This window comes from Pristiophorus japonicus, chromosome 16 (assembly GCF_044704955.1).
Source record: "Pristiophorus japonicus isolate sPriJap1 chromosome 16, sPriJap1.hap1, whole genome shotgun sequence".
NCBI classification, from domain to species: domain Eukaryota; kingdom Metazoa; phylum Chordata; class Chondrichthyes; family Pristiophoridae; genus Pristiophorus; species Pristiophorus japonicus.
The window spans coordinates 128,172,579-128,199,568 of NC_091992.1; the positions used below are offsets into that span (position 1 = coordinate 128,172,579).

A 26,990-nucleotide genomic window follows, 5' to 3' on the forward strand; every position below is an offset into this window, starting at 1 on the left:
ATTTTCGGAAGTTTATTTTTGTCTTACAGAACCAAAGTATTTGTTCAATTGGTCTGCCATTTCTTTGTTCCCCATTATAAATTCACCTGATTCTGACTGCAATTTGTCTTCACTAATCTTTTTCTCTTCACATATGTATGGAAGCTTTTGCAGTCAGTTTTTATGTTCCCAGCAAGCTTTCTCTCAAACTCTATTTTCCCCCTCCTAATTAAACTCTTTGTCCTCCTCTGCTGAATTCTAAATTTCTCCCAGACCTCAGGTTTGCTGCTTTTTCTGGCCAATTTATATACCTCTTCCTTGGATTTAACACTATCCCTAATTTCCCTTGTTAGCCACGGTTGAGCCACCTTCCCCGTTTTATTTTTACTTCAGACAGGGATGTACAATTTTTGAACTTCATTCATGTGATCTTTAAATGTTTGCCATTGCCTATCCACCGTCAACCCTTTAAGTATCATTCGCCAGTCTATTCTAGCCAATTCACGTCTCATACCTTCGAAGTCACTTTTCCTTAAGTTCAGGACCCTAGTCTCTGAATTAACTGTGTCACTCTCCATCTTAATAAATAATTCTACCATATTACGGTCACTCTTCCCCAAGGGGCCTCGCACAACAAGATTGCTAATTAGTCCTTCATCATTACACATCATCCAGTCTAGGATGGCCAGCCCTCTAGTTGGTTCCTCGACATATTGGTCTAAGAAACCATCTCTAATACATTCCAAGAAATCCTCCTCCACCGTATTGCTACCAGTTTGGTTAGCCTCCAATCTATATGTAGATTAAAGTCACCCATGATAACTGCTCTACCTTTATTGCACGTATCCCAAAGTTCTTGTTTGATGCTGTCCCCAACCTCACTACTACTGTTTGGTGGTCTGTACACAACTTCCACTAGCGTTTTCTGCCCTTTGGTATTCCGCAGCTCTATCCATACCGATTCCACATCATCCAAGCTAATGTCCTTCCTTACTATTGCGTTAATTTCCTCTTTAACCAGCAATGCTACCCCACCTCCTTTTCCTTTCTGTCTATCCTTCCTGAATGTTGAATACCCCTGGATGTTGAGTTCCCAGTCTTGGTCACCCTGGAGCCATGTCTCCGTAATCCCAATTATATCATATTTGTTAATAGCTGCCTACACAGTTAATTCGTCCACCTTATGACGAATACTCCTCGCAATGTCCCTGATTATTGTTTCTAAAATCTTCCCCACTACCAAGGTTAAACTGGCTATAATTGCTGGGTTTATCTTTGCACCCTTTTTTGAACAAGGGTGTAACATTTGCAATTCTCCAGTCCTCAAGTACCACCCCCTGTTTCTAAGAAGGATTGGAAGATTATGGCCAGTACCTCTGCGATTTCTTCCTTCACTTCCCTCAGCAGCCTAGGATGCATCCTATCCGGTCCTGGTGCCCTATCTACTTTAAGTATAGCCAGCCTTTCTAGTACCTCGTCTTTATCAATTTTTATTCCATCCAGTATCTCCTCTACCTCCTCCTTTACTATGTCTATGGCAGCATCCTCTTCCTTGGTGAAGACAGATGCAAAGTACTCATTTAGTACCTCGCCATGCCCCCTGCCTCCATGTGTAGGTCTCCTTATTGGTCCCTAATCGGCCCCACCTCTCCTCTTACTACCCGTTCACTATTTATATGCCTATAGAAGACTTTTGGATTCCCTTTTATGTTGGCTGCCATTCTATTCTCATACCCTCTCTTTGCCCCTCTCATATTTTTTTCACTTCTCCTCTGAACTTTTTATATTCAGCCTGATTCTCAGATGTATTCTCGACCTGACATCTGCCATAAGGGCCTCCTTTTTCTGCTTTCTCTTCCTATCTCTTTCATCATCCAGGAAGCTCTGACTTTAGTTGCCCTACCTTTCCCCCTAGTGGGAATGTACCTCGACTGTACCCAAACTATTTCCTCTTGAAAGGCAGACCATTGTTCCAGTTTTGCCTGCTAATCTTTGATTCCAATTACCTGGGGCCTGATCCATTCTCATCCCACTGAAATTTGCTTTCCTCCAATTAAGTATTTTTACTCTAGATTGTTCCCTGTCCTTTTCCATAGCTAACCTAAACCTTATGATGCTATGATCACTGTTCCCTAAATGTTCACCTACTTCGCTACCTTCTTTGCTGGGCCAGAAACGTACTGATCAAGAACGTTCTCCTGAACACACTTCAGAAATTATTCCCCTTCTTTACCCCTTACACTATTACTATTCCAGACTATGGCCCCAAGTTTCCACATGATTTGCGCCTGAGTTTTAGGAGCAACTGATGGAGAACGGACTATTTTAGAAATCGCAATTCTCCACATTTTTTTTTCTGCAGTTCTTGTCAGTTAGAACAGTTTCACTTTGGAATAGAATTTTTTCTTCAAAAGGGGGCGTGTCCGGCCACTGACGCCTGATTTCAAAGTTTCCACAGTGAAAACGTACTCCAAACTAACTTAGAATGGAGCAAGTGAAGATTTTTGTAGAACTGAAAAAACCTTGTCTACACATTAAAAAATCAGGCGCAGGTTACAAATTAGGCGTCCGGAACGAGGTGGGGGGGAAGGGAACTCATTAAATTCTACAATAAATCCTTATTTATACTTATACAAATATTATACAAATAAATCCAACCTGAATAAAAATTTATAAGCAAAGAAAAGATTAAATAAACCATCTTCCTACCTGTGTGAAAGTGCTTCAGCCAGGGAGAATGCTGCAGGCGTTCGTTCCCGACAGCAGGGGGGGGGGGGGGGAAGGGAGGGAGTGCGGGCCCGACCGACCGCAGCGGGGGGGGGGTGGGGGGGGGGGAGGAAGCCGTTCCCGACGGCGGGCGGGGGGGGAGGAGGCAGTGAGAAGGCTGCAGGAGGCCTCAGAAGTTGAGCAGCCATTCCCGACGGCGGGCTGGGGGGGGGGGGGAGAGGCCATCAGGAAACGGCTGCCTCAACTTTCTGAGGCTTCCTGCAGCCTTCTCACTGCTGCAAGAAGCCTCAGTGCTGATCATGGAAGGGCAATGTGCTTTTATTAAAAAATGTTCAAAAATTAAACAGCTACAAAGAACTACAAAAATGGCCGAGTGCCAATGTTTCCTTCACACTGCGCGTGCGCGAACGCTCCAACGCGCACGCGCAGGGTTGCCGGCAGGAAAATAACTAATTTAAATGGTACCCGCCCCCTCCCACTTACAAAATCGGCGCGAGTGGTAGGCTCCGCCCCCCCTGGGCGCCACGCCAAGTTGCCATGGAGCTGCAGGGCGCTCCAGAATCGCGCGTTATTTTTTCCAGCGCCGTTTTCGGCGCAAAAAACGGGCACCCAGCTCGGAGGGGCGGCCGTTTTGTAGCGTGTGGAAACTTGGGGCCTATATTAGGATAGTTAAAGTCCCCCATTATCACTGCAGGTTGAACCTCCCTTATCCAGAACTCCCTTATCCAGAACTAACCCCTCGTCCAGAACCATTCCCGGCCACCGAGTGCCGCATTCACAGAACTCCGACATGAACAATTGAACAAATGGAAATCCTTTCTCGCTGCCAACTCCCAGAATTGCTGGCTTGACCCCACGATCCACCACCCCCTCCCCCCTCCGTGATCTCTCTTCCGCACTCCCAGCCCCAAGCCAGCCGGCTCCGATATACCTTTGCTCAATACCTGTTACCTGTACCATCCAATTTAACATGACCACCCCTCGTCCGGAAAAATTCTTTATCCAGAACAGGCCAGGTCCCGAGGGTTCCGGATAAGGGAGGCTCAACCTGCACTGTATAGTTCTCACATCTCTCTATAACGTCTCTGGAAATTTGCTCCTCCATATTTCCCCACTAGTTGGTGGCCGATAGAATACACTGTGTTATGTAATGGCACCTCTATTATTTCTGAACTCTAACTAAATAGATTCTGTCCTTGACCCCTCCAGGAAATCCTCTCTCTCTCCAGCACTGTAATATTCTCCTTAACCAACATTGCCAGACCATCGGCTATCTTTCCTTCCCTATCTTTCCTGAACACCCTATAGCCAGGAGTATTTAATACCCAACCCAACCTCAGCAGTCTAACTAAACTTATCCCGAGGGAGCTTTTCCTCTCATAAGAATTGCAAAAATGGTTTGGTAATTTTATTAAATAAAAAATCTTAACCACAAGGGGGAGCATAGAGGACATACAATTCAACCTGGGCAACATCCTCATTTCGAGTGCTTTGATGTTCAACTGCATGGATACACGCAACAATTTTCCTGAAACAAAGTCCCTCCAAGCAACAGTTATTGACAACTTTTTTCAAAGTAATATCTCCCCTTCCAAATTCTGGAGTTTCCTTGTGCCATGCACAATTCTCAGTTAACAGAGTGGGCAGACAAACCATTGCTCATGTTGCTCTGAAACCACATAGCAAGAGATGCACATCAGTTGCCCTGGGCGACTCTCCCTTTGACTGTTGTCTCCTTATACATGGGGAGGTACCTTTATTGTTGGGAAGAAGAAGAGGGGAGGATTGGCCATCCATTATACTCAGCAGGCCATGGCACCAAGCCAGAGAATATCACAAAACATCACTCATTCAGACCTCCAAGCCTCCCTGGATGGCATTGAAGGCACAACTAACTGCTTCATGTGTGGGTACCTGAAGAGATGCCACCAGCACTGACTGCTATCTCCCTCAAGCCCAGTACTCTAGAACACTGTCGCAAGAATTCCCCTATCCTCAGTAGGGCAGGCAAATAATACTCGGCCTGCTGAGTAGAGGGGAATTCTTGCGGCACTGTTCTCGAGGAAGACTTGCTTCCACTCTGAAAGGTGACTGAACAGTCCAATACGGGAATTACAGTCTCTGTCACAGGTGGGACATATAGTCGCTGAAGAAAAGGATGGGTGGGGAGTCTGGTTTGCCGCTCGCTCCTTCCGCTGCCTGCGCTTGTTTTCTGCATGCTCTCGGCAACGAGACTTGAGGTACTCAGCGCCCTCCTGGATGCTCTTCCTCCACTTAGGGCAGTCTTTGCCCAGGGATTCCCAATTGTTGGTGGGGATGTTGCACTTTATCAAGGAGGCTTTGAGGGTGTCCTTGAAACGTTTCCTCTGCCCTGGGGCTCGCTTGCCATGTAGGAGTTTCGAGTAGAGCACTTGCTTTGGGAGTCTCGTGTCGGGCATGCAGACGATGTGGCCCGCCCAGCGGAGCTGGTCAAGTGTGGTCAGTGCTTCATTGCTGGGGATGTTGGCCTGATCGAGAACGCTGACTTGGTGCATCTGTCCTCCCAGGGGATTTGCAGGATATTGCGGAGACATCGTTGGTGGTATTTCTCCAGCGATTTGAGGTGTCTACTGTATATGGTCCACATCTCTGAGCCATATAGGAGGGCGGGTATCACTACAGCCCTGTATACCATAAGATCGGTGCCAGATTTGAGGTCCTGGTCTTCGAACACTCTCTAAATCAGGCGATCGAAGGCTGCACTGGCGCACCCGGAGGCGGTGTTGGACCTCGTCGTCGATGTCTGTCCTTGATGATAGTAGCTCCTGAGGTATGGAAAGTAGTCCACGTTGTCCGTGGATTTTGTTGACCGGGGGCAGTGCTGCGTGGCGGGGTCAGGTTGGTGGAGGACCTTTGCCTTACGGATGTTTAGTGTAAGGCCCATGCTTTCGTACGCCTCGGTGAAGATGTTGGCGATGGCTTGGAGTTCAGTCTCTGAATGTGCGCAGACGCAAGTGTCGCTGTGTACTGTAGTTTGACGACAGAGGTTGGGACTGTCTTGGATCTAGCCTGGAGGTGATGAAGGTTGAACAGGTTCCCACTGGTTCTATAGTTTAGTTCCACTCCAGCGGGGAGCTTGTTGAGTGTGAGATGGAGCATTGCAGCGAGGAAGATCGAGAAGAGGGTTGGCGCGATGATGCAGCCCTCCTTGACTCCGGTTCGAACGTTGATTGGGTCTATGGTGGATCCGTTGGTCAGGATCATGACTTGCATGTCGTCGTGGAGCAGGCAGATGATGGCAAAAAACTTTTGGGGGTAACCGAAATGGAGGACGCTCCATAGTCCCTCGTAGTTAACAGTGTCACAGGTCTTTGTGAGATCAAAGAAGGCCATGTACAAGGGTTGGTGCTGTTCCCTGTATTTCTCTTGCAGTTGTCGTGCTGTGAAGATCATGTCCGTTGTACCTTGTAGTGGACGGAACCCGCATTGTGCCAATATCTATCCCTCAATCAACATAACAAAAACAGATTACCTGGTGATTATCACATTGCTGTTTGTCCGAGCTTACTTGTGTGCAAATTGGCTGCCACGTTACCCACATTACAACAGTGATTACACTCCAAATGTACTTCATTGGCTATAAAGCGCTCCGACAGTCGTGAAAGGCGCTATATAAATCCATGGGCTAGAACCTACACTTTTGTGCTTATCGACCAAAAATGGGCGTTATTTCCGGCGTGGGCGTTCAGATCGCCGGCTTCTCGCGCATTCTCAAAACACCTAGTTTCCATTTTTGAAAATGGGTGTTACCGCGAGCAATATCAAATGGGCAGTAGAGTTAAATTTTTTTGACCTCCTGCCGTAAAGTGTGGCCGTCCTTGGCAATGGCATGGCAACGCTCGATTCCCGCGATTGTGGAGGGCAAGGGTCATCATGACATGCGCAGAAGAGGAGACAGAGAGTGAGCTTAGAGGGACTGAAGGCGTGTCTGGGTGGGGTGTGGCTGCTTTGGGAGGAAGGAGGGAGACTTTAGAGCTTCACAGCAAGTAGGCAAACAAAAAGTAGCTGTTACCAGCCACATATTTGACCGAATTTGGCCTATAATGGAGAGGAGGAGGCATCACAGCACGCTCTGGAGACTGACGCTGGAGAGAGCAGTGAGGTGGGAGAGGAGCACATTGGAGGGCGCAAAAGAGCCAGGAGGTTCTCGGACGAGGCAATGTCTCCCTCCTGCAGGAGGTCGAGTTACGCTGGGGTGATTTGACACAGGGAGAGTGTGGGAAGCCCACCCCAAAGGCATATGGACCACGATAGCAGAGGTGGTCTCATCGGCGACCAACGAGGTGCATGAGGGCAACCAATGCCGCAAATGATGGAACGACCTTGTGGGATCCGCAAGAGTAAGTATTACATTGATTTACATGTACTTATGTATTTATATAATTTGATTTGTAACCGTCATGAGTGACTATCATCAGATGTGAGGTCTTTCACTTTTACCGGGAATTTTACTCAAAGCCTGTGGTCACGGTGCATGTCTTTAGGTAAAGAAGGATCATTTTCATAATAATGATGATTACATCTGTCGGTTATGTGTTCTATCAGTGCCTGTGACAGTACCTCGCAATGATCTCACGTAATGATCTCATGCCATGTCGTCCTGTCACCTTTTACAGAAGAAGCTGTTGACGATGAGGGCCAGGCAGAGGCCAACAGGTGGGGGGCCACCAGTCCCCAGCGACCTCACTGACATGGAGGAGCGGGTGCTCGCACTCGTGGGGAAGCACACCCGGACAGCCATGGACACATCTGCAGACCCTGAAGTGATGCCACGTGAGTAAAGCTTACACCATTGCGTAATGTAAAGTCAACAGATGCCACACCCACTCATATCCAAACAATCATATATGATAGATGATTTCTAAAATTGTCATAGATATAATGATGGCCTAATGAAAATCATTGCAATGCAAATGTGTTGATGGTCATGAAGTGTGATGTCTGCGATGATTTTGAGAGCGGTGGTGCTTTTGTCGTGCATATGCGGTGTGTAGCGCTGGAATCACCTTGTGACCCTAGCACCCTCTTCTCCTCTAATAACCTCACTTGTGTTTTTCAGCTCAGCCAGCAGCATGTCCCAAGGCAAGACCACAGAGGCCAGAACGTGGGGGTCGACAGGAGTCGACAGACGATCCTACGTCTGGTGCTGAGGAGCTCCGATTCTCGCCCGTCAATCCGCTGGGTCTGTTCTCCACGGATGAGAGCGCGGATTTCAAGAGACCTCGCCACAGGGCACCTCATTTGTCCCCAGGATGGCGCCGACCCCGTGGAGGTCCCGTGGACGAGGCAGGTGTGTTCCACGAGCACTGCATGACAACGGAGAGATGGTACAGTTGTCCAGGAGGACTGTAGACATTGGTGACCAGCTCATCGAAGCAGTGGGGAACATAGCCCGACAGCTGGCCACCATGACCGAGTACATTCCATGGATGGCGGAGACCCTGGATGCAATAGCCAGGAACGCTGCTACCACAGGCCTCCCAGTGGTCCGGGAGCGTGACACTCCATCCTTAGGTTCTGCACCACCACTGCGAACGACAGATGAGAGCAAGGACCAAGATCCTGCTTCTGCATCAGAGAATGTTGCCCCCTTGGCATCCCCCGCTCCCATGCCCGTGCAACGATCGCATCTGCCTTCATCCCCCCCCAATTTGGCACCACCTGAGAAGGTCCTCGGCCAGGTGCCGTGATGCGAGGAGGGAAAGGGGTAGAGGTGGGGAGAAGAAGGGGAGGGGGGGAAGGAAAGTGAGGTGATGGCAGTGTTATATCTCCATCTGGGTGTATGCAATTTATTGCAATGTATAGGGGCTGGGGACCACGCTCCTGCTTTGCCTTTGTATTATGTGTTGCTGGACATGTTGAACACGTGATTGATGTCAATGGTGGAAAAAGTGGGGTGTGGGCGGGGGTTGTGTGTTATTGCCTGTGATACTTATGATTTCAGACCAATGTTGGTATAAAATTTTTGTTATTGAACATAACCTTGTTGCACATTGTCTCAGATAGTTGCACTGTTACATACTATTGATTCCTTAATATGAAGGGGTTACAACTTAACATCAATCAACGTAAACTTTAACTGGCACCAAGGTAATGGGCACCATTGATGTCTGAGCTGCACACACACAGCAGTGTGTCAGTGTTGTCACTCACATCAACGCTCTTTCAGACAAATCGTTCAGATTTCAGCTCCTCGCGTAAAATTGGGATTTTAAAAATGCCAGCCGCATCACTGCCGTTCGTTCAGAACAGTTCCACTTTTATTTGGGTGTTTTTTTGGGCGAGCGATATTGTGGGCGACATGTGTGCGAGGTGGGGAAAGTCACGATGGGCGATCTCCTGGGCGTTAGTTTCGCTAATTGTGCTCTTTACGACAAGAAAAATGGGCGGGCGGTATTATTGAATTTCGGCGTTAATTCCGTGCGGAAAGTAACACTCGGCAATAAGTTTTCTAAAAATGCCCGTCAGTTTCCATTTTGTGCCAAATGGGCGATATATGGGTGTTATACGTCATTTCAGCGGTAAAATGGGCGTTAAGTGGGCATTAAGCATGCAAAAAAAGTGGAGGTTCTAGCCCCATGTCTCTTTCACTACATTGGGGAGACCAAACGCAGATTGGTTGACTGCTTTGCGGAACACCTCCATCCAGTCCGCAGCGTGACCCGAGCTTCCGGTTGCCTGTCATTTTAATTCTCCACTTCACTCTCACTCTGACTTCTTGGATTTTGGCCTCCTCCGCTGTTCCAACAAAGCTTCAGGTAAGCTCAAGGAACAGCACCTCATCTTTCGATTAGGCACTTTACAGCCTTCTGGACTCAACATCGAGTTGAATAATTTCAGACCATAACCTCGGCCCGTATTGTTTCAGATGGCAACTGTTGATTATTCTGCGATTCTCATTTACACTTCTTCCAGACTCATCTTTTGTTTCTTTACCTGTCCTAACCCATCTCCTTTTGCTTTGTACAATCATACCTTTTGTCATTTAATCACCTTCCCTTGTGTTCTTTCCTCCCCTCCCCCGGCCCCCCTTGCCCTGCCCTTAGACTTGCTTAAAATCTGTTACATCTCTAACTTTTTCCAGTTCTGATGAAAGGTCATCGAGCTGACACGTTAACCCTGTTTCTCTCTCCACATATGCTGCCTGACCTGCTGAGTATTTCCAATATTTTGTTTTTATTTCAGATTTCCAGCAGCGGTAGTATTTTGCACATTAATAAGAGCGCGTCGTTAACATGCGGTTATTTTTCGAGCAAGAGCCGGCCCAATATTTATTTTACACGAGTCGATGACCCATGGTGTTGCATGGGGGAAAGGGCACAATTTCAACCCATGGTTATCCATTATGCACCTAAAAAAAAACGGGCGGCCAGGAACTGAAAATCGGGCGGGGCTGGGGTTATCTCGGCTGTTCCATTGACAACCAAGGTCCGCTTGATGCCTGAAACAGGCCTAAGGCTGCTTTACTATGCAAATCAGGGTCCTAGGTTGTGGTGCCCCAGTGCAAAATCCGGGTACAAATGAGTAGATTTGAAAGTGTAGACAGTTCTATTTTGTAGATTTTGTTTGCAATCTTCCTTTGTTCCCTCCCCTACTATTTAGCTGAGAATCTAACACGAAGGAAACTACACAATTTGGGATATTTCTAGGTGTGTGAGCTTCCTTTACTTTAACATGTGATTAATGTCACAACGCTGCCTTTGGAAACAGCTTCAATTTAAATAAGGAGCGGTGGTTTCATTTCCTACCTCCGGAAGCAAAGTCCCAGCATGAGTAAATGGGAGTCATCGTGGGTCCCATTTGCTGCCAGGTTTGCCATCTTATTCTGTCCACGGGTAGTTGAGCTTTGAACTCAACCCCTACAACAACAAGTTGACAACAATGCTATTTTAATACTAGCAGCCTTCCCCCAACACCATCTAAAGTTAAGATCTTTACTTTGCTTGTCTACAAACAGTGCTTGTTCTTATAATTCAGAGTCCGCTTTTATTCTGAGCAATGTGGTAATCTTTGTGCCCCGTTATTGCAAAGCAGATCTAAGTTACTTCCTTAAGAGTGCATATAACCACTCTCAGAACCAGAACTGCGTCGATCTGTTGGTACCGTTCTTACAGGAAAAACACTTCGTTGATCAAATCGTTGATCAAACCATTACGACGAAGATGTTGAAAACCACCTTTCCACTTCTGACTTTACTGCTATGTAAGTACGATATAAAGATTATTTTATTATTTCAGCAAAGTAAAGATAGAGAGATTTCCTCTGCACTACGCACAACAAACTTCTAAACCATTTTACTAGAACACGTTTAGAATGTCTTAAAAACATAGGGGTACAGAGGAAATCTCCCCCACCCCTCACACAAGAATAAAGGAGTCAGACACAACAAAGCACCGTAAGTTATGCAGATTTATTTAAAGGTTGATGTTAAAGAATATATAAAACAGTTAAACCTCATGTAATCTGGAAAATTCTGCATTTCACTGTGTGCAGCAGAGAATATAAACTCAAATAGCTCCTTGGTCTCGTAGAACTAGCTGGCTGTTGGATCAGATCTTAACAAAAGTACGGCATGATTTATTATAGTGGTTTTTCATTTTTAAATTGAGGTAAATGCAAAACTGAATATCTAAACGTCATTGTATTTTCATTATTTCAGTTGAGGCTACTAAAACAGAGTCACAGCAAGGTAAGGAATATTTTAAGTTAATCCTTAAATATTCCAATCTGTCTCTATAGCGTTGATTTTACAAGCAATGAAAAAAGCACATGATGTTTAACTTCAGAAATATCTGTGTGGGTCTGTATCAGGGAGGGAGCTCTTATCAATGCTAGTTCTGTTACTGTTCTGTAAATGTTCCTTTGATTTATTATGTCTAAAAATGAATTTAAAACATTGGGGTAGATCTTGACTGACAGAAAGTCAATAAAAATAAAAATCGGGAGAAGTAAAATGGGCTGCCGACTCGCTATCACCCATTTTACACTATTGCACAAAGTCAAAATCAACCCCACTGTGTCTAAACAGCTGTGAAAAATTTAATGTGTTTGAGAATTTTTATCTCTGCTTATTCTATTTGCATATATTTTTGTGGTGAGGCATTTGTCAGCTCAGTCAAATGGTGCTTTTTTTTATCATATTGTATCATCATTTTATGGTTTCTAGCCACAAGAAATGCACTGTAGGAAATGCTCTACATTACATTAGTTGGATAGGATTTAAATCTAAATACAAATTAATTAAGTGAAAATGCATTTTATAAATGTTTACATCAATGCAGAAAGCCCATACTGTTCCCCCATCATGACAATCAGATGCTGCTTAAAAGATTCCAAGGTTTTTACCTGAACTACATTCCATGAATTGATCACTTTGTGTGGAGCACGTGCTGATATAATTGTTAAATTTCCCTTTGACTAGTTTGAACACATGCCCCCTCTGTCCTGTTGGCATGGGTTAGACTAATGTAGTGTTCCACATCTACCTTTTACTGTACTGTTTACTATCTCATGTCATCATCATAGGCAGTCCCTCGAATCGAGGATGACGTGTTTCCACGCCAAAAAGTTCACAGGTGTTTCAATGAAGGATCTAATATTCCAGATCCCGAACTACATCTTGAAGGGTGGAAGATGCCTGTGTGTGGATTTTTTTAATGTGGGGTGGCTGTTGCACACCAGCCACCACACGGGCTTGAGAGAGCTAGGTCTTGGTCCAGTGGCAAGGATTAACCAAGACGACTGGAGACCAGCTCTGCTGCATGGACCTAGTGCGCACACATATCAGTATGGACTGGCCTGTGTTGCCCCTGGGCCCTTGCCTCTTCTGGGCCTGAACTCACGCCTCTCCTGGGCCCCAATCACGTCGCTCTACGAACTCTCACCGCTCCTTCGTCCCGACCTCGCCGCTCCTGCTGTACCAGCCCGCGCTCCAATCAGCGACCTGGATTTGGGTGACATCAAATTCAGTCGCCCTCTTCACAGCTGTCGCCCTCCTGCAGCAGCACATGCTGTATAAGAACATAAGAACATAAGAATTAGGAACAGGAGTAGGCCATCTAGCCCCTTGAGCCTGCTCCGACATTCAAAAAGATCATGGCTGATCTGGCCGTGGACTCAGCTCCACTTACCCGCCCGCTCCCCATAACCCTTAATTCCCTTATTGGTTAAAAATCTATCTATCTGTGACTTGAATACATTCAATGAGCTAGCCTGAACTGCTTCCTTGGGCAGAGAATTCCACAGATTCACAACCCTCTGGGAGAAGAAATTCCTTCTCAACTTGGTTTTAAATTGGCTCCCCCGTATTTTGAGGCTGTGCCCTCTAGTTCTAGTCTCCCCAACCAGTGGAAACAACCTCTCTGCCTCTATCTTGTCTATCCCTTTCATTATTTTAAATGTTTCTATAAGATCACCCCTCATCCTTCTGAACTCCAACGAGTAAAGACCCAGTCTACTCAATCTATCATCATAAGGTAACCCTCTCATCTCCGGAATCAGCCTAGTGAATCGTCTCTGTACCTCCTCCAAAGCTAGTATATCCTTCCTTAAGTATATCGTGTAGTGGCATGCCTCCACACTCTTTTTAAGGCCCCGACTTGCCTCTGGTGTTCCTCATAGGTCGGGGTCGCGCCTATAATGTCACCTCACAGTCAAGACCTTCCGTGCCTGAAATAGCTCAAATTTCTCCAGTCTTTCCTCATAATTCAGTCTTATGACACTAGGGCTTAGTCTTTGGCTCTTTTCTGTACGGCCTCCAGGGCTTGAATGTTCGTTCCTTGTGTCTCGATGTTTGGAACTAGACACAGTACTCAAGGTGTGGTCTGTTCAGAACACTGTACAGTCCAATCACAACTTCCTCTGACTTATATTCTACTGTTTTGACCATATCATTCAACATTGTATTTGGTTTGTTGATTGCTGCTGAAACACAGTGAGCATCAAATCTGCTAAAACTTCTAGATCACTTTGACTAACACTTTGCTATGGTTTGTGTGTGTATATACTGTCTCTCTCTCTCTCTCGAGAGCAATCCAGTCAGTCCCATTCCCTCGCTCTATCCCCGTAGCCCTGTAAGTTTATTTCCCTCAACTGCCTATCCAATTTCCCTTTGAAATCATTAATCGTCTCCACTTCCACCACCCCTCATTGGCAGCGAGTTCCAGGTCATTACCACTTGCTGCGTAAAAAAAACTTCTTCCTCATAATCCCCCCTGTATCTCTTGCCCAAACCCTTAAATCTGTGTCCCCCTAGTCCTTGTACCACAAGCTAATGGAAACAGCCTTTCTCTGTCTACCTTATCCAAACCTGTCATAATCTTGTACACCTCTATCAAATCTCCCCTCAACCTCATTTGGTCCAAGGAGAACAAACCCAGCTTCTCCAGCCTAACCTTGTAGCTAAAATCCCTCATCCCTGGAACCATTCTGGTAAATCTCCTCTGCACCATTCTGAAGGACCTTCACTTCCTTCCTAAAGATGCAATACTCCAGTTGTGGCCGAACCAGAGCTTTATAAAGGGTCAGCATAACTTCCCTGCTTTTGTACTCAATACCTCTATTTATGAAGCCCAAGATCTCATATGCTTTGCTAATTACTCTCTCAATATGTCCATATGTCCTGCCACCTTCAGAGATCTATGCACATGAACCCTCAGGTCCCTGCACACTCTTTAGTACTGTGCCATTAAGTCTATAGTGCCTCTCCCTATCCCTTCTGCCAAAATGCATTACCTCACACTTCTCTGTATTAAATTCCATCTGCCACTTGTCGATTGGTATCATCCTCACTGTTTGCCACTGTCAGTGGCAAATTTTGAAATTTTACTCAGTATTCCAATATCCAAGTCACTTATATATATCAAAAAAGCAGCGGTCCGAGCACTGACCCTTGGGGAATACTACTATCTACCATCCCCCAGTCTGAAAAACATTTACCATGACTTGCTGTTTTCTGTCCTTAAGCCAATTTTTTATCCAAGCTGACACTGACCCTCCTGTACCAAGAGCCTCAATTTCGTTAACCAGCCTTTTATGTGGTACTTTGTCAAATGCTTTCTTAAAATTCACATAGACGACATACACTGCATTCCCTTCATCAACCTTCTCTGTTACTTCATCAAAAAATGTAATTAGGTTGGTCAAACACGATCTGCCTTTTACAAATCCATGCTGGCTCTCCTTAATTAACTTAAACCTCTCTAAGTGCCGGTTAATTTTTTTCCCTGATTATTGCTTCTCAAACCTTACCCACCACTGATGTTATACTGACCGGCCTATAGTTACTCGGATTGTCCTTGCACCTTTTCTTGAACAAGAGTGTCACATTTGCCACTTTCCAATCCTCTGGCACCTGGTTATGATCTGGAATCATTGAACTCAATGTTGAGTCCGGAAGGCTGTAAAGTGCCGAATCGAAAGATGATAGTGTTAAATCCAAGGAAGACTCTTATAAATAGGCCAGAAAAAGCAACAAACCTGAGGACTGGGAGAAATTTAGAATTCAGCAGAGGAGGATAAAGGGTTTAATTAGGAGGGGGAAAATAAAGCATGAGAGGAAGCTTGCAGGGAACATTAAAAACTGACTGCAAAAGCTTCTATCGGTATGTGAAGAGAAAAAGATTAGTGAAGACAAATGTAGGTCCCTTGCAGTCAGAATCAGGTGAATTTATAATTGGGAACAAAGAAATGGCAGACCAACTGAACAAATACTTTGGTTCTGTCTTCACTAAGGAAGACACAAATAACCTTCCGGAAATACTAGTGGACCGAGGGTCTAGTGAGAAGGAGGAGCTGAAGGAAGTGGCCCTAGAAATAGTGGATGTATCGGTGGTCATTTTCCAACATCCTATAGACTCTGGATCAGTTCCTATGGATTGGTGGGTCGCTAATGTAACCCAATTTTTTAAAAAAGGAGGGAGAGAGAAAACAGGGAATTATAGACTGGTTAGCCTGAGATCGGTAGAGGGGAAAATGTTGGAATCAATTATTAAAGATGAAATAGCAGCGCATTTGGAAAGCAGTGAGAGGATCGGTCCAAGTCAGCATGGATCTATGAAAGGGAAATCATGCTTAACAAATCTTCTGGAATTTTTTGAGGATATAACTAGTAGAGTGGACAAGGGAGAACCAGTAGATGTGGTGTATTTGGACTTTCAAAAGATTGGTGTGCAAAATTAAAGCACATGGTATTGGGGGTAATGGATTAACGTGGATAGAGAACTAGTTGGCAGACAGGAAGCAAAGAGTAGGAATAAATGGGTCCTTTTCAGAATGGCAGGCAGATACTAGTGGGGTACCGCAAGGTTCAGTGCTGGGTCCCCAGCTATTTACAATATACATTAATAATTTGGACAAAGGAATTGAATGTAATATCTCCAAGTTTGCAGATGACACTAAGCTGGGTGGCAGTGTGAGCTGTGAGGAGGATGCTAAGAGGCTGCAGGGTGACTTGGACAGGTTAGGTGAGTGGACAAATGCATGGCAGATGCAGTATAATGTAGATAAATGTGAGGTTATCCACTTTGGTGGCAAAAACAGGGAGGCAGAATATTATCTGAATGGTGACAGATTAGGAAAAGGGGAGGTGCAACGAGACCCGGGTGTCATGGTACATCAGTCATTGAAAGTTGGCATGCAGGTACAGCAGGCGGTGAAGAAGGCAAATGGCATGTTGGCCTTCATAGCGAGAGGATTGAGTCTAGGAGCAGGGAGGTCTTACTGCAGTTGTACAGGGCCTTGGTGAGGCCACACCTTGAATATTGTGTACAGTTTTGGTCTCCTAATCTGAGGAATGGAGTGCAGCGAAGGTTCACCAGATTGATTCCCGGGATAGCAGGACTGACATATGAAGAAAGCCTGGATCGATTAGGCTTATATTCACTGGAATTTAAAAGAATGAGAGGGGATCTCATAGAAACATATAAAATTCTGACGGGATTGGACAGGTAGATGCAGGAAGAATATTCCCGATGTTGGGGAAGTCCAGAACCAGGGGTTACAATCTAAGGATAAGGGGTAAGCCACTTAGGACCGAGATGAGGAGAAACTTCTTTACTCAGAGAATTGTGAACCTGTGAAATTTTCTACCACAGAAAGTTGTTGAGTCCAGTTCGTTAGATATATTCAAAAGGGAGTTAGATGTGGCCCTTACGGCTAAAGGGATCAAAGGGTATGGAGAGAAAGCAGGAATGGGGTACTGAAGTTGCATGATCATATTGAATGGTGGTGCAGGCTCGAAGGGCTGAATGGCCTACTCCTGCACCTATTGTCTATGTTTTATGTTTCTATGAGGTGCTCTTCCTCGAGCTTCCATTCAGCTAGTATAGGAGGCCAAGGACAGAGAGGTCGGAGTGAGAGTGGGGCGGAGAATTAAAATGACAGGCAACCAGAAGCTCAGGGTCATGCTTGTGAACTGAACGGAGGTGTTCCTCAAAGCGGTCACCCAATCTGTATTTGGTCTCCCCATTGTAGAAGAGACCACATCCTAAGCAGCGAATACAGTATACTAAATTGAAAGAAGTACAAGTAAATTGCTAGAAGGAGTGTTTGGGGCCCTTGACAGCGGGAAGGGAGGAGGTAAAAGGGCAGGTGTTGAATCTCCTGTGCTTGGATGGGGAGGGAGGTTTGGGGATGATTGAGGAGTGGACCAGGGTGTTGCATAGGAACAGTCCCTTCGGAATGCTGAAAGGAGAGGGGAAGATGTGTTTGGTGGTGGCATCATGCTGGAGCTGGCAGAAATGGCGGAGGATGATCCATTGAATGTGGAGTCTGGTGGGGTAGAAGGCGAGGACAAGGGGAACCCTATTGTGGTTTTGGGAGTGAGGGGAAGGGGTGAAGGCAGAAGTATGGGAAATGGAACAGACATGGTCAAGGGCCCTGTCAACCATGGTGGAGGGCAATCTTCGATTGAGGAAAAACAAAGACACGTCAGACGCACTGGTATACAAAGTGACATCGTCAGAACAGATGCAACAGAAAAACTGAAACAATGGAATAGTGTTGTTACAGGAAACAGGTTGGGAGGAAGTGTAGTCAAGGTAGCTTTGCGAGTTAGTGGACTTATAGTGAATATTGGTCGATAGTCTGTCCCCTTACCTTCCTCGACTTCTGGTTCTCCACTTCTGGGAAGAGTCGGAGATGGGCCATGTGAAGGCAAGGAAGGATGGAAATTAGAAGCAAAGTTGATGAAATTTTCTAGTTCAGGGTGAGAGCAAGTAATGGCACCTATACAGTCATCAATGTACTGGAAAAAGAGGTGAGGGAGGGGACCAGAATGGTACTGGAACAAAAAATGTTGCACATAATCCCACGAAAAGGCAAGCGTAGCTAGGACCCATACGGGTTCCCAGAGCAACACCTTTTATTTGGAGGAAGTGAGTGGAGTCAAAGAAGAAGCTGTTCAATGTGAGAACAAGTCCAGTCACCCTCCTTCACCTGGCTGAACTTGCAGGCCTACATTCCAGATCCTTTGTCTCAATCAACTCCCTTCCATTAATTATACAGACACACTTAATTTTGGAGACCTGCTCAGAGCTGTGGAGCTTCCTGATATACCCGGTCAGTGGAAGTTCTGTTTGAAGTAAATTTCACCAGAATGTATGTGGAGACATAGACAATTTTGAAATTTGCAGATGAAACGAAACTTAGAAGTGTAGTAAACAGTGAGGAAGATGGTAATAGACTTCAAGAGGACATTGACAGGCTGGTGGAATGGGCGAGCACATGGCAGATGAAATTCAACCCAGAAAAGTGAAAGGTGATACATTTTGTTAGGTAGAACAGGAGAGATAATACAAATTAAAAAAGACCATAAGAAACGGGAGCAGGAGTAGGCCATGCGGCCCCTTGAGCCTGCTCCGCCATTCCATGGCTGAACTTCAACATCAACTCCACTTTTCCACCCTATCCCCATATCCCTGTACAATTTTAAAGGAGATGCAAAAACAGTAAGACCTGGGGTGTTTGTGCACAAATCTTTGAAGGTGGCAGGACAGGTTAACAAAGCATATGGAATCCTGGGCTTTATAAATAGAGGCACAGCATACAAAAGCCAGGATGCTCCGTTAAACCCATATAAAACACTCGTTTAGCCCCAGCTGGAGAATTAGGAAGGACGTGAAGGCTAGAAGAGGGTGCAGACGAAATTTACTAGAATGGTTCCAGGGATGAGGGATTAGTTATGTGAATAGACTGGAGAAGCTGGGGTTGTTCTCCTTAGAGCAGAGAAGGCTAAGAGGAGATTTGATAGAGGTGTTTAAAATCATGAAGGGTTTAGATAGAGTAAAGAGAAATTGTTTCCAATAGCTGAAGGGTCGATAACCAGATGGAACAGGTTTAAAGTGATTGTCAAATTAACCAGAGGCAACATGAGGAAAACCCTTTTTACGTAACGAGTGATTAGGATCTGGAATGCAGTGCCTGATAGGGAGGTGGAAACAGATTCAATCGTAGCTTTCAAAAGGGAATTGGATAAATACTTGAAGGAGAAAAAAATGCAGGGATATTGAGAAAGAACTGCAGAATGGGACTCACTGGATTACTCTTCAAAAGAGCCAGTGCAGACTCGATGGGTCAAATGTCCTTCTTCTGTGCTGTACTATTCTATGATTCTATGACATGTTGCTCCTTATACTTTCTTCGGGCCTTGGTGCAGGGATTCCAGACTGGTGTTAATACCCGAGACTCAAAGGGGTTACCTTGCTTTCCCCACCACAACCCCACCAGCAGCCATTTGCCCAATCTTGGAGTCTCCTGAAATAGGGATGGTGCCATGGACAGGCACAAGATGAAAGTGTTGTGGCAACTGCCAGCATATTGTGCAGTCATTTGCATTATTCTGCTTTTGTAGTTGGTCTTGAAACAACTGCCGTTAAATTGACCACCTGTAATTTGATGGAATGAAAATCTTTCCTTTTGATATATGCCATGATGTTGTTGTTTAGATCCTGAAGGATACATATGAGGCAGAACATCCTGCACTTTAGGGAAGCCTGCCATCTGGTAAAAGTGCTGGGCCCTCTCATTCCACTGTCTGTTTCCATAAAGGAAGTAACCATAGTGACCCCTAGTAAACGAGGATTCCATGACCTATTTGATGTACCAATGGTCCAAACTTTAACTAATGTGGACAATGTCACCGGTGATGGCCTAAATAGGCTTGGTCATGCATGTAAAAGTAGCTTTTACAGTAATGGACAGGGCAGCCCTGTGGTAGATCTTGTTTTCAGATCTAGCTTCACTAGGTGGGAGAACACTGTCTCAGCCTTGCTGGTGAAACCGGGATGGAGAAGACAGGTATCCTCAGACATGGCTGAGTAGGTGTTCCTGGGTTGGAGAACCTAGTTCCTTGGCTGATTGAAGATGGGCTGCAGATGCCTGAGATGTAAGAACATTGCTTATCTTCCTTTTGTTGGAACTGCTCTTCTTCCTCCAAATCCAACACAGCCATTGGAAGTCCCAGGGGAATGGCTATGCTCAGCGGTTAGATTGTAGCTGAATTGACAGCAAGAATACTGTGGCTGGAGGTCTGTGCAGAAAATTAGCAGCAAGTAGTGAGAAATGGTATTTCGCAAGCAACTATGAAAAACAGCAGCATGGCAAGTAAAAAAGATGAAAGCACAACTCTTCCAAAAGTTGTCAGTCATATCTTTGAGAGTCCCTTTTCAACCATTCATCATGGAGGCTGCCCAGTGGCCATTTTAAACCGCCACACAGTGAATAAACAGCAGACCTGCAGAACAACAGGGGAATTTATCCTGTGACTCATTAGATTATATTTACATTAAATGAGTGGCCTTAATTAAGCTTGTGCACATTTTCAGCGCGGGCACAAGGACTAAAAATTTGGGATTGGCAAATCCTGCATGTGATGACATGTGCTTACTCACTCAAATCCGCATTGCTCTCCCATTGGGAGCATGGGGCCGTTCCTTAGCACATTGGGGAATTAGCCCTCAACAAGTATATGTTAGCCCAGAGTTTCCTCTCTTTTCTTATCATAAAAATTGCGCAATCTGGGTACACGATGGAAAGCATGTAGGACCCAGATCTGCCATATTGTATGTGCGCCACAATTTTCATTGGAAGTTGGGGTTGACGATTCATCGCTAGGATTACTCCTGATTCAAGCCTGTGTACACCTGCCGTTACTGACTGCAACAGTGGATCAAGGCTGAAGTAAATTTTAACAGACTTCTTTGATTCTTGAAACAACTGCCATTAAATTGACAATTTCAAAAGCAATTTCAATTTGTTTAAAACATTTTGAAATGATGGATAGGACTTTCTACCTGCCTCTGTGCAGTCCATCGGGAACATTTTTCCTTAGACTTTATACACGTTTCAATATGGGCTCCCAAAGTGGATTTTTCTGTACACAATTTTAATGGAGCTAGGGAGCAGGAAGATGAGGAATACAGGGAAGTAAGGGATTATGAGCATGAGTCCTACTAACTGGTATTCAACAGCACAGGATGCGACTTAGGAGGTAAGTTTGAGGAGGCTGCACTTCACCATAGCAGCTCTGGATGAGCCAAACCCTATCTTCAATTACAATCCTAACCCTAACTTCTATTTACCTATATTACAAGAGTGACCTCGCAGCACGATCAGATTCCACATTCACTGCACACCCTTCTGGCTGCCACATCGACTGTCTTTCACCTAGTGATAAAACTTAATTGGCACTTATTTCCCTGGGTGGGTCTCTCTGGGCTCATGAATACAAGACAGGGGGTGATTTTCAGTGTGGATCTGATGGAGTGGTCTGAGGCAGAGGGAGTGTGTTCATTTTCTACCTCTTCTGCAGCTTTTTGCTGTTTTTAATCTTGAGGAAAAGGTAAAGAGAAGTTAGAACATTTGGTGGACAACTGAAGTGTGCTGACTTGCATTTGAAGAAGCAAGAACTGGGTGTCTGTGCTCCTACACCAGGAAATGGAGAAGGCAATCTAGACACATTTAGAGCTGCCTACTACTGGCCCTCCTACTTCTCTGGCCCAAACAGCATCTGCAGTGTGCCTCTCCAGTCCTTTTACTCCTGTTGGGTGAGAGGCCAGATGTCAGGGACCTACCATGTGTGGCTGAGATTCACAGGGTTATCAGCCACCCTGTCCTGCCAGTAAAAAGTGAAAGGCATGAGTATAGCACTCAAGGATTTTAAATACAGAAGGGAATGACAGAAGCTGCATGCAAGAAAGGACAGGTCAAGGGAAAAATGGAAGGCTTTTCATGCATAGGGCACTGTGATGGAAGGTGCACATGTAGGTTTCATAGAAACATAGAAAATAGGTGCAGGAGTAGGCCATTCGGCCCTTCGAGCCTGCACCACCATTCAATAAGATCATGGCTGATCATTCCCTCAGTACCCCTTTCCTGCTTTCTCTCCATACCCCTTGATCCCTTTAGCCGTAAGGACCATATCAAACTCCCTCTTGAATATATCCAATGAACTGGCATCAACAACTCTCTGCGGCAGGGAATTCCACAGGTTAACAACTCTGAGTGAAGAAGTTTCTCCTCGTCTCAGTCCTAAATGGCCTACCCCTTATCCTTAGACTGTGTCCCCTGATTCTGGACTTCCCCATCATCAGGGACATTCTTCCCGCATCTAACCTGTCCAGTCCCGTCAGTATCTTATACGTTTCTATGAGATCCCCTCTCACCCTTCTAAACTCCAGTGTATAAAGGGCCAGTTGATCCAATCTCTCCTCATATGTCAGTCCAGCCATCCCTGGAATCAGTCTGGTGAACCTTCGCTGCACTCCCTCAGTAGCAAGAACGTCCTTCCTCAGATTAGGAGACCAAAACTGAACACAATATTCCAGGTGAGGCCTCACCAAGGCCCTGTACAACTGCAGTAAGACCTCCCTGCTCCTATACTCAAATCCCCTAGCTATGAAGGCCAACATATCATTTGCCTTCTTAACCGCCTGCTGTACCTGCATGCCAACTTTCAATGACTGATGAACCATGACACCCAGGTCTTGTTGCATCTCCCCTTTTCCTAATCTGCAGCCATTGAGATAATATTCTGCCTTTGTGTTTTTGCCCTCAAAGTGGATAACCTCACATTTATCTACATTATACTGCATCTGCCATGCTTTTGCCCACTCACCTAACCTGTCCAAGTCACCCTGCGGCCTCTTTGCGTCCTCCTCACGGCTCACACCGCCACCCAGTTTAGTATCATCTGCAAACTTGGAGATATTACAATCAATTCCTCCATCTAAATCATTAATGTATATTGTAAAGAGCTGGGGTCCCAGCACTGAGCCCTGCGGCACTCCACCAGTCACTGCCTGCCATTCTGAAAAGGACCCTTTTATCCTGACTCTCTGCTTCCTGTCTGCCAACCAGTTCTCTATCCATGTCAGTACATTACCCCCAATATCATGTGCTTTGATGTTGCACACCAATCTCTTGTGTGGGACCTTGTCAAAGGCCTTTTGGAAGTCAAAATACACCACATCCACTGGTTCTCCCTTGTCCACTCTGCTAGTTACACCTTCAAAAAATTCCAGAAGATTCGTCAAGCATGATTTCCCTTTCATAAATCCATGCTGACTTGAACCGATCCTGTCACTGCTTTCCAAATGCGCTGCTATTTCATCCTTAATAATTGATTCCAACATTTTGCCCACTACTGATGTCAGGCTAATCGGTCTATAATTACCCGTTTTCTCTCTCCCTCCTTTTTTAAAAAGTGGTGTTACATTAGCTACCCTCCAGTCCATGGGAACTGATCCAGAGTTGATAGACTGTTGGAAAATGATCACCAATGCATCCACTATTTCTAGGGCCACTTCCTTACGTACTCTGGGATGCAGACTATCAGGCCCCGGAGATTTATCGGCCTTCAATCCCATCAATTTCCCTAACACAATTTCCCGTCTAATAAGGATATTCTTCAGTTCTTCCTTCTCACTAGACCCTCGGTCCCCTAGTACATCCGGAAGGTTATTTGTGTCTTCCTTCGTGAAGACAGAACCGAAATATTTGTTCAATTGGTCTGCCATTTCTTTGTTCCCCATTATAAATTCACCTGAATTCGACTGCAAGGGACCTACGTTTGTCTTCACTAATCTTTTTCTCTTCACATATCTATAGAAGCTTTTGCAGTCAGTTTTTATGTTCCCGGCAAGCTTCCTCTCGTACTCTATTTTCACTCTCTTAATTAAACCCTTAGTCCTCCTCTGCTGAATTCTAAATTTCTCCCAGTCCTCAAGTTTGCTGCTTTTTCTGGCCAATTTATATGCCTCTTCCTTGGATTTAACACTATCCTTAATTTCCCTCGTTAGCCACGGTTGAGCCACCTTCCCCGTTTTATTTTTACTCCAGACAGGGATGTACAATTTTTGAAGTTCATCCATGTGATCTTTAAATGTTTGCCATTGCCTATCCACCGTCAACTCTTTAAGTATCATTTGCCAGTCTATTCTAGCCAATTCACACCTCCTACCGTCGAAGTTATCTTTCCTTACTTCAGGACCCTAGTTTCTGAATTAACTGTGTCACTCTCCATCTCAATAAAGAATTCTACCATATTATGGTCACTCTTCCCCAAGGTTGCCAATTAGTCCCTTCTCATTACACATCACCCAGTCTAGGATGGCCAGCTCTCTAGTCGGTTCCTCGACATATTGGTCAAGAAAACCATCCCTAATACACTCCAGGAAATCATCCTCCACCGCATTGCTACCAGTTTGGTTAGCCCAATCATTATGTAGATTAAAGTCGCCCATGATAACTGCTGTAACTTTATTGCATGCATCCCTTATTTCTTGTTTGATGCTGTCCCCAACCTCACTACTACTGTTTGGTGGTCTGTACACAACTCCCACTAGCGTTTTCTGCCCTTTGGTATTCCGCAGCTCCACCCATATCGATTCCACATCATCCAAGCTAATGTCCCTCCTTACTATTGCATTAATTTCCTCTTTAACCAGCAACGCCACCGCGCCTCCTTTTCCCCTCTGCCTATCCTTCCTAAATGTTGAATACCCCTGGATGTTGAGTTCCCAGCCTTGGTCACCCTGGAGCCATGTCTCTGTGATGCCAGTTACATCATATCCGTTAACTGCTATCTGCACAGTTAATTCATCCAGCTTATTCCGAATACTCCTCGCATTGAGGCACAGAGCCTTCAGGCTTGCCTTTTTAACACACTTTGCCCCTTTAGAATTTTGCTGTAATGTGGCCCTTTTTGTTTTTTGCCTTGGGTTTCTCTGCCCTCCACTTTTACTATTCTCCTTTCTATCTTTTGCTTCTGCCTCCATTTTATTTCCCTCTGTCTCCCTGCATAGGTTCCCATTCCCCTGCCATGTTAGTTTAACTCCTCCCCAACAGCACTAGCAAACACTCCCCCTAGGACATTGGTTCCGGTCCTGCCCAAGTGCAGACCGTCCGGTTTGTACTGGTCCCACCTCCCCCAAAACTGGTTCCAGTGTCCCAGGAATTTGAATCCCTCCCTGCTGCACCATTCCTCAAGCCACGTATTCATTTGAGCTATCCTGCGATTCCTACTCTGACTAGCACATGGCACTGGTAGCAATCCTGAGATTACTACTTTTGAGGTCCTACTTTTTAATTTAGCTCCTAGCTCCCTAAATTTGCCTCGTACGACCTCATCCCGTTTTTTACCTATATCGTTGGTACCTATATGCACCACAACAACTGGCTGTTCATGCTCCCTTTTCAGAATGTCCTGCACTCGCTCCGAGACATCCTTGACCCTTGCACCAAGGAGGCAACACACCATCCTGGAGTCTCAGTTGCGGCCGCAGAAACGCCTATCTTACAATCGAATCCCCTATCACTATCGCTCTCCCACTCTTTTTCCTGCCCTCCTGTGCAGCAGAGCCACCCACGGTGCCATGAACTTGGCTGCTGCTGCTCTCCCCTGATGAGTCATCCCCCCCCAACAGTACCCAAAAGAGTGTATCTGTTTTTCAGGGGGATGACCGCAGGGGACCCCTGCACTACCTTCCTTGCACTGCTCTTCCTGTTGGTCACCCATTCCCTATCTGGCTGTGTACTCTTTACCTGTGGTAAGACCAACTCACTAAATGTGCTATTCACGTCATTCTCAGCATTGCGGATGCTCCAGAGTAAATCCACCCGCAGCTCCTGTGCCACAATGCGGTCCGTCAGGAGCTGCAGGTGGATACACTTCCCGTACACGTAGTCGTTAGGGACACTAGAAGCGTCCCTGACTTCCCACGTAGTACAGAAGGAGCATAACACGTTTCCGAGCTCACCTGCCATGACTTAACCCCTAGATTAACTTAATTTGGCAACAACAATGCTAAAAGTTTACTTACTGATAAAGAAAAAAAAAGAAAATCTACTTACCAATCACCAGCCAATCACTTACCCCCTTGGCTGTGACATCACCTTTCGATTTCTTTCTACTTCTTTTTTGCGTCCCTGCTGCAGCTGTACCGACTAGCCTCTTGTAGGCCTCCCTGGACACCCGCTCCGCCTCCTCTCTGACTGTTATTACTGTTATTTTATCTATGTTAATTTTATTGAGTCCCTGTCCCCGATTAAATATTAATTTCTTTGGGATTTCCAGCATAGAAACATAGAAAATAGGTGCAGGAGTAGGCCATTCTGCCCTTCTAGCCTGCACCGCCATTCAATGAGTTCATGGCTGAACATGCAACCTCAGTACCCCATTCCTGCTTTCTCGCCATACCCCTTGATCCCCCTAATAGTAAGGACTACATCTAACTCCTTTTTGAATATATTTAGTGAATTGGCCTCAACAACTTTCTGTGGTAGAGAATTCCACAGGTTCGCCACGCTTACCCCTTATCCTTAGACTGTGACCCCTGGTTCTGGACTTCCCCAACATTGGGAACATTCTTCCTGCATCTAACCTGTCTAAACCCGTCAGAATTTTAAACGTTTCTATGAGATCCCCTCTCATTCTTCTGAACTCCAGTGAATTCAAGCCCAGTTGATCCAGTCTTTCTTGATATGTCAGTCCCACCATCCCGGGAATCAGTCTGGTGAACCTTCGCTGCACTCCCTCAATAGCAAGAATGTACTCCAGGTGTGGCCTCACCAAGGCCCTGTACAACTGTAGTAACACCTCCCTGCCCCTGTACTCAAATCCCCTCGGTATGAAGGCCAACATGCCATTTGCTTTCTTAACTGCCTGCTGTACCTGCATGCCAACCTTCAATGACTGATGTACCATGACACCCAGGTCTCATTGCACCTCCCCTTTTCCTAATCTGTCA

The 26,990-nt window shown here is 45.6% G+C and overlaps 1 protein-coding gene across 6 annotated transcripts in view; it reads left to right on the forward strand.

Annotated features, from left to right (window-relative positions):
* The first annotated feature begins 10,568 nt into the window (after positions 1-10,568).
* LOC139226821 (platelet endothelial cell adhesion molecule-like) overlaps positions 10,569-26,990 on the forward strand; it is a 151,171-nt gene continuing 134,749 nt past the window's right edge. For all 6 annotated transcript variants that reach the window (XM_070857862.1, XM_070857859.1, XM_070857861.1 and 3 more), the window contains exons 1-2: positions 10,569-10,947; positions 11,405-11,434. In XM_070857862.1, the coding sequence (XP_070713963.1) occupies positions 10,908-10,947; positions 11,405-11,434 (70 nt within the window). In that variant the 5' untranslated portion in view covers positions 10,569-10,907. The remainder of the gene's footprint in view (positions 10,948-11,404; positions 11,435-26,990) is intronic.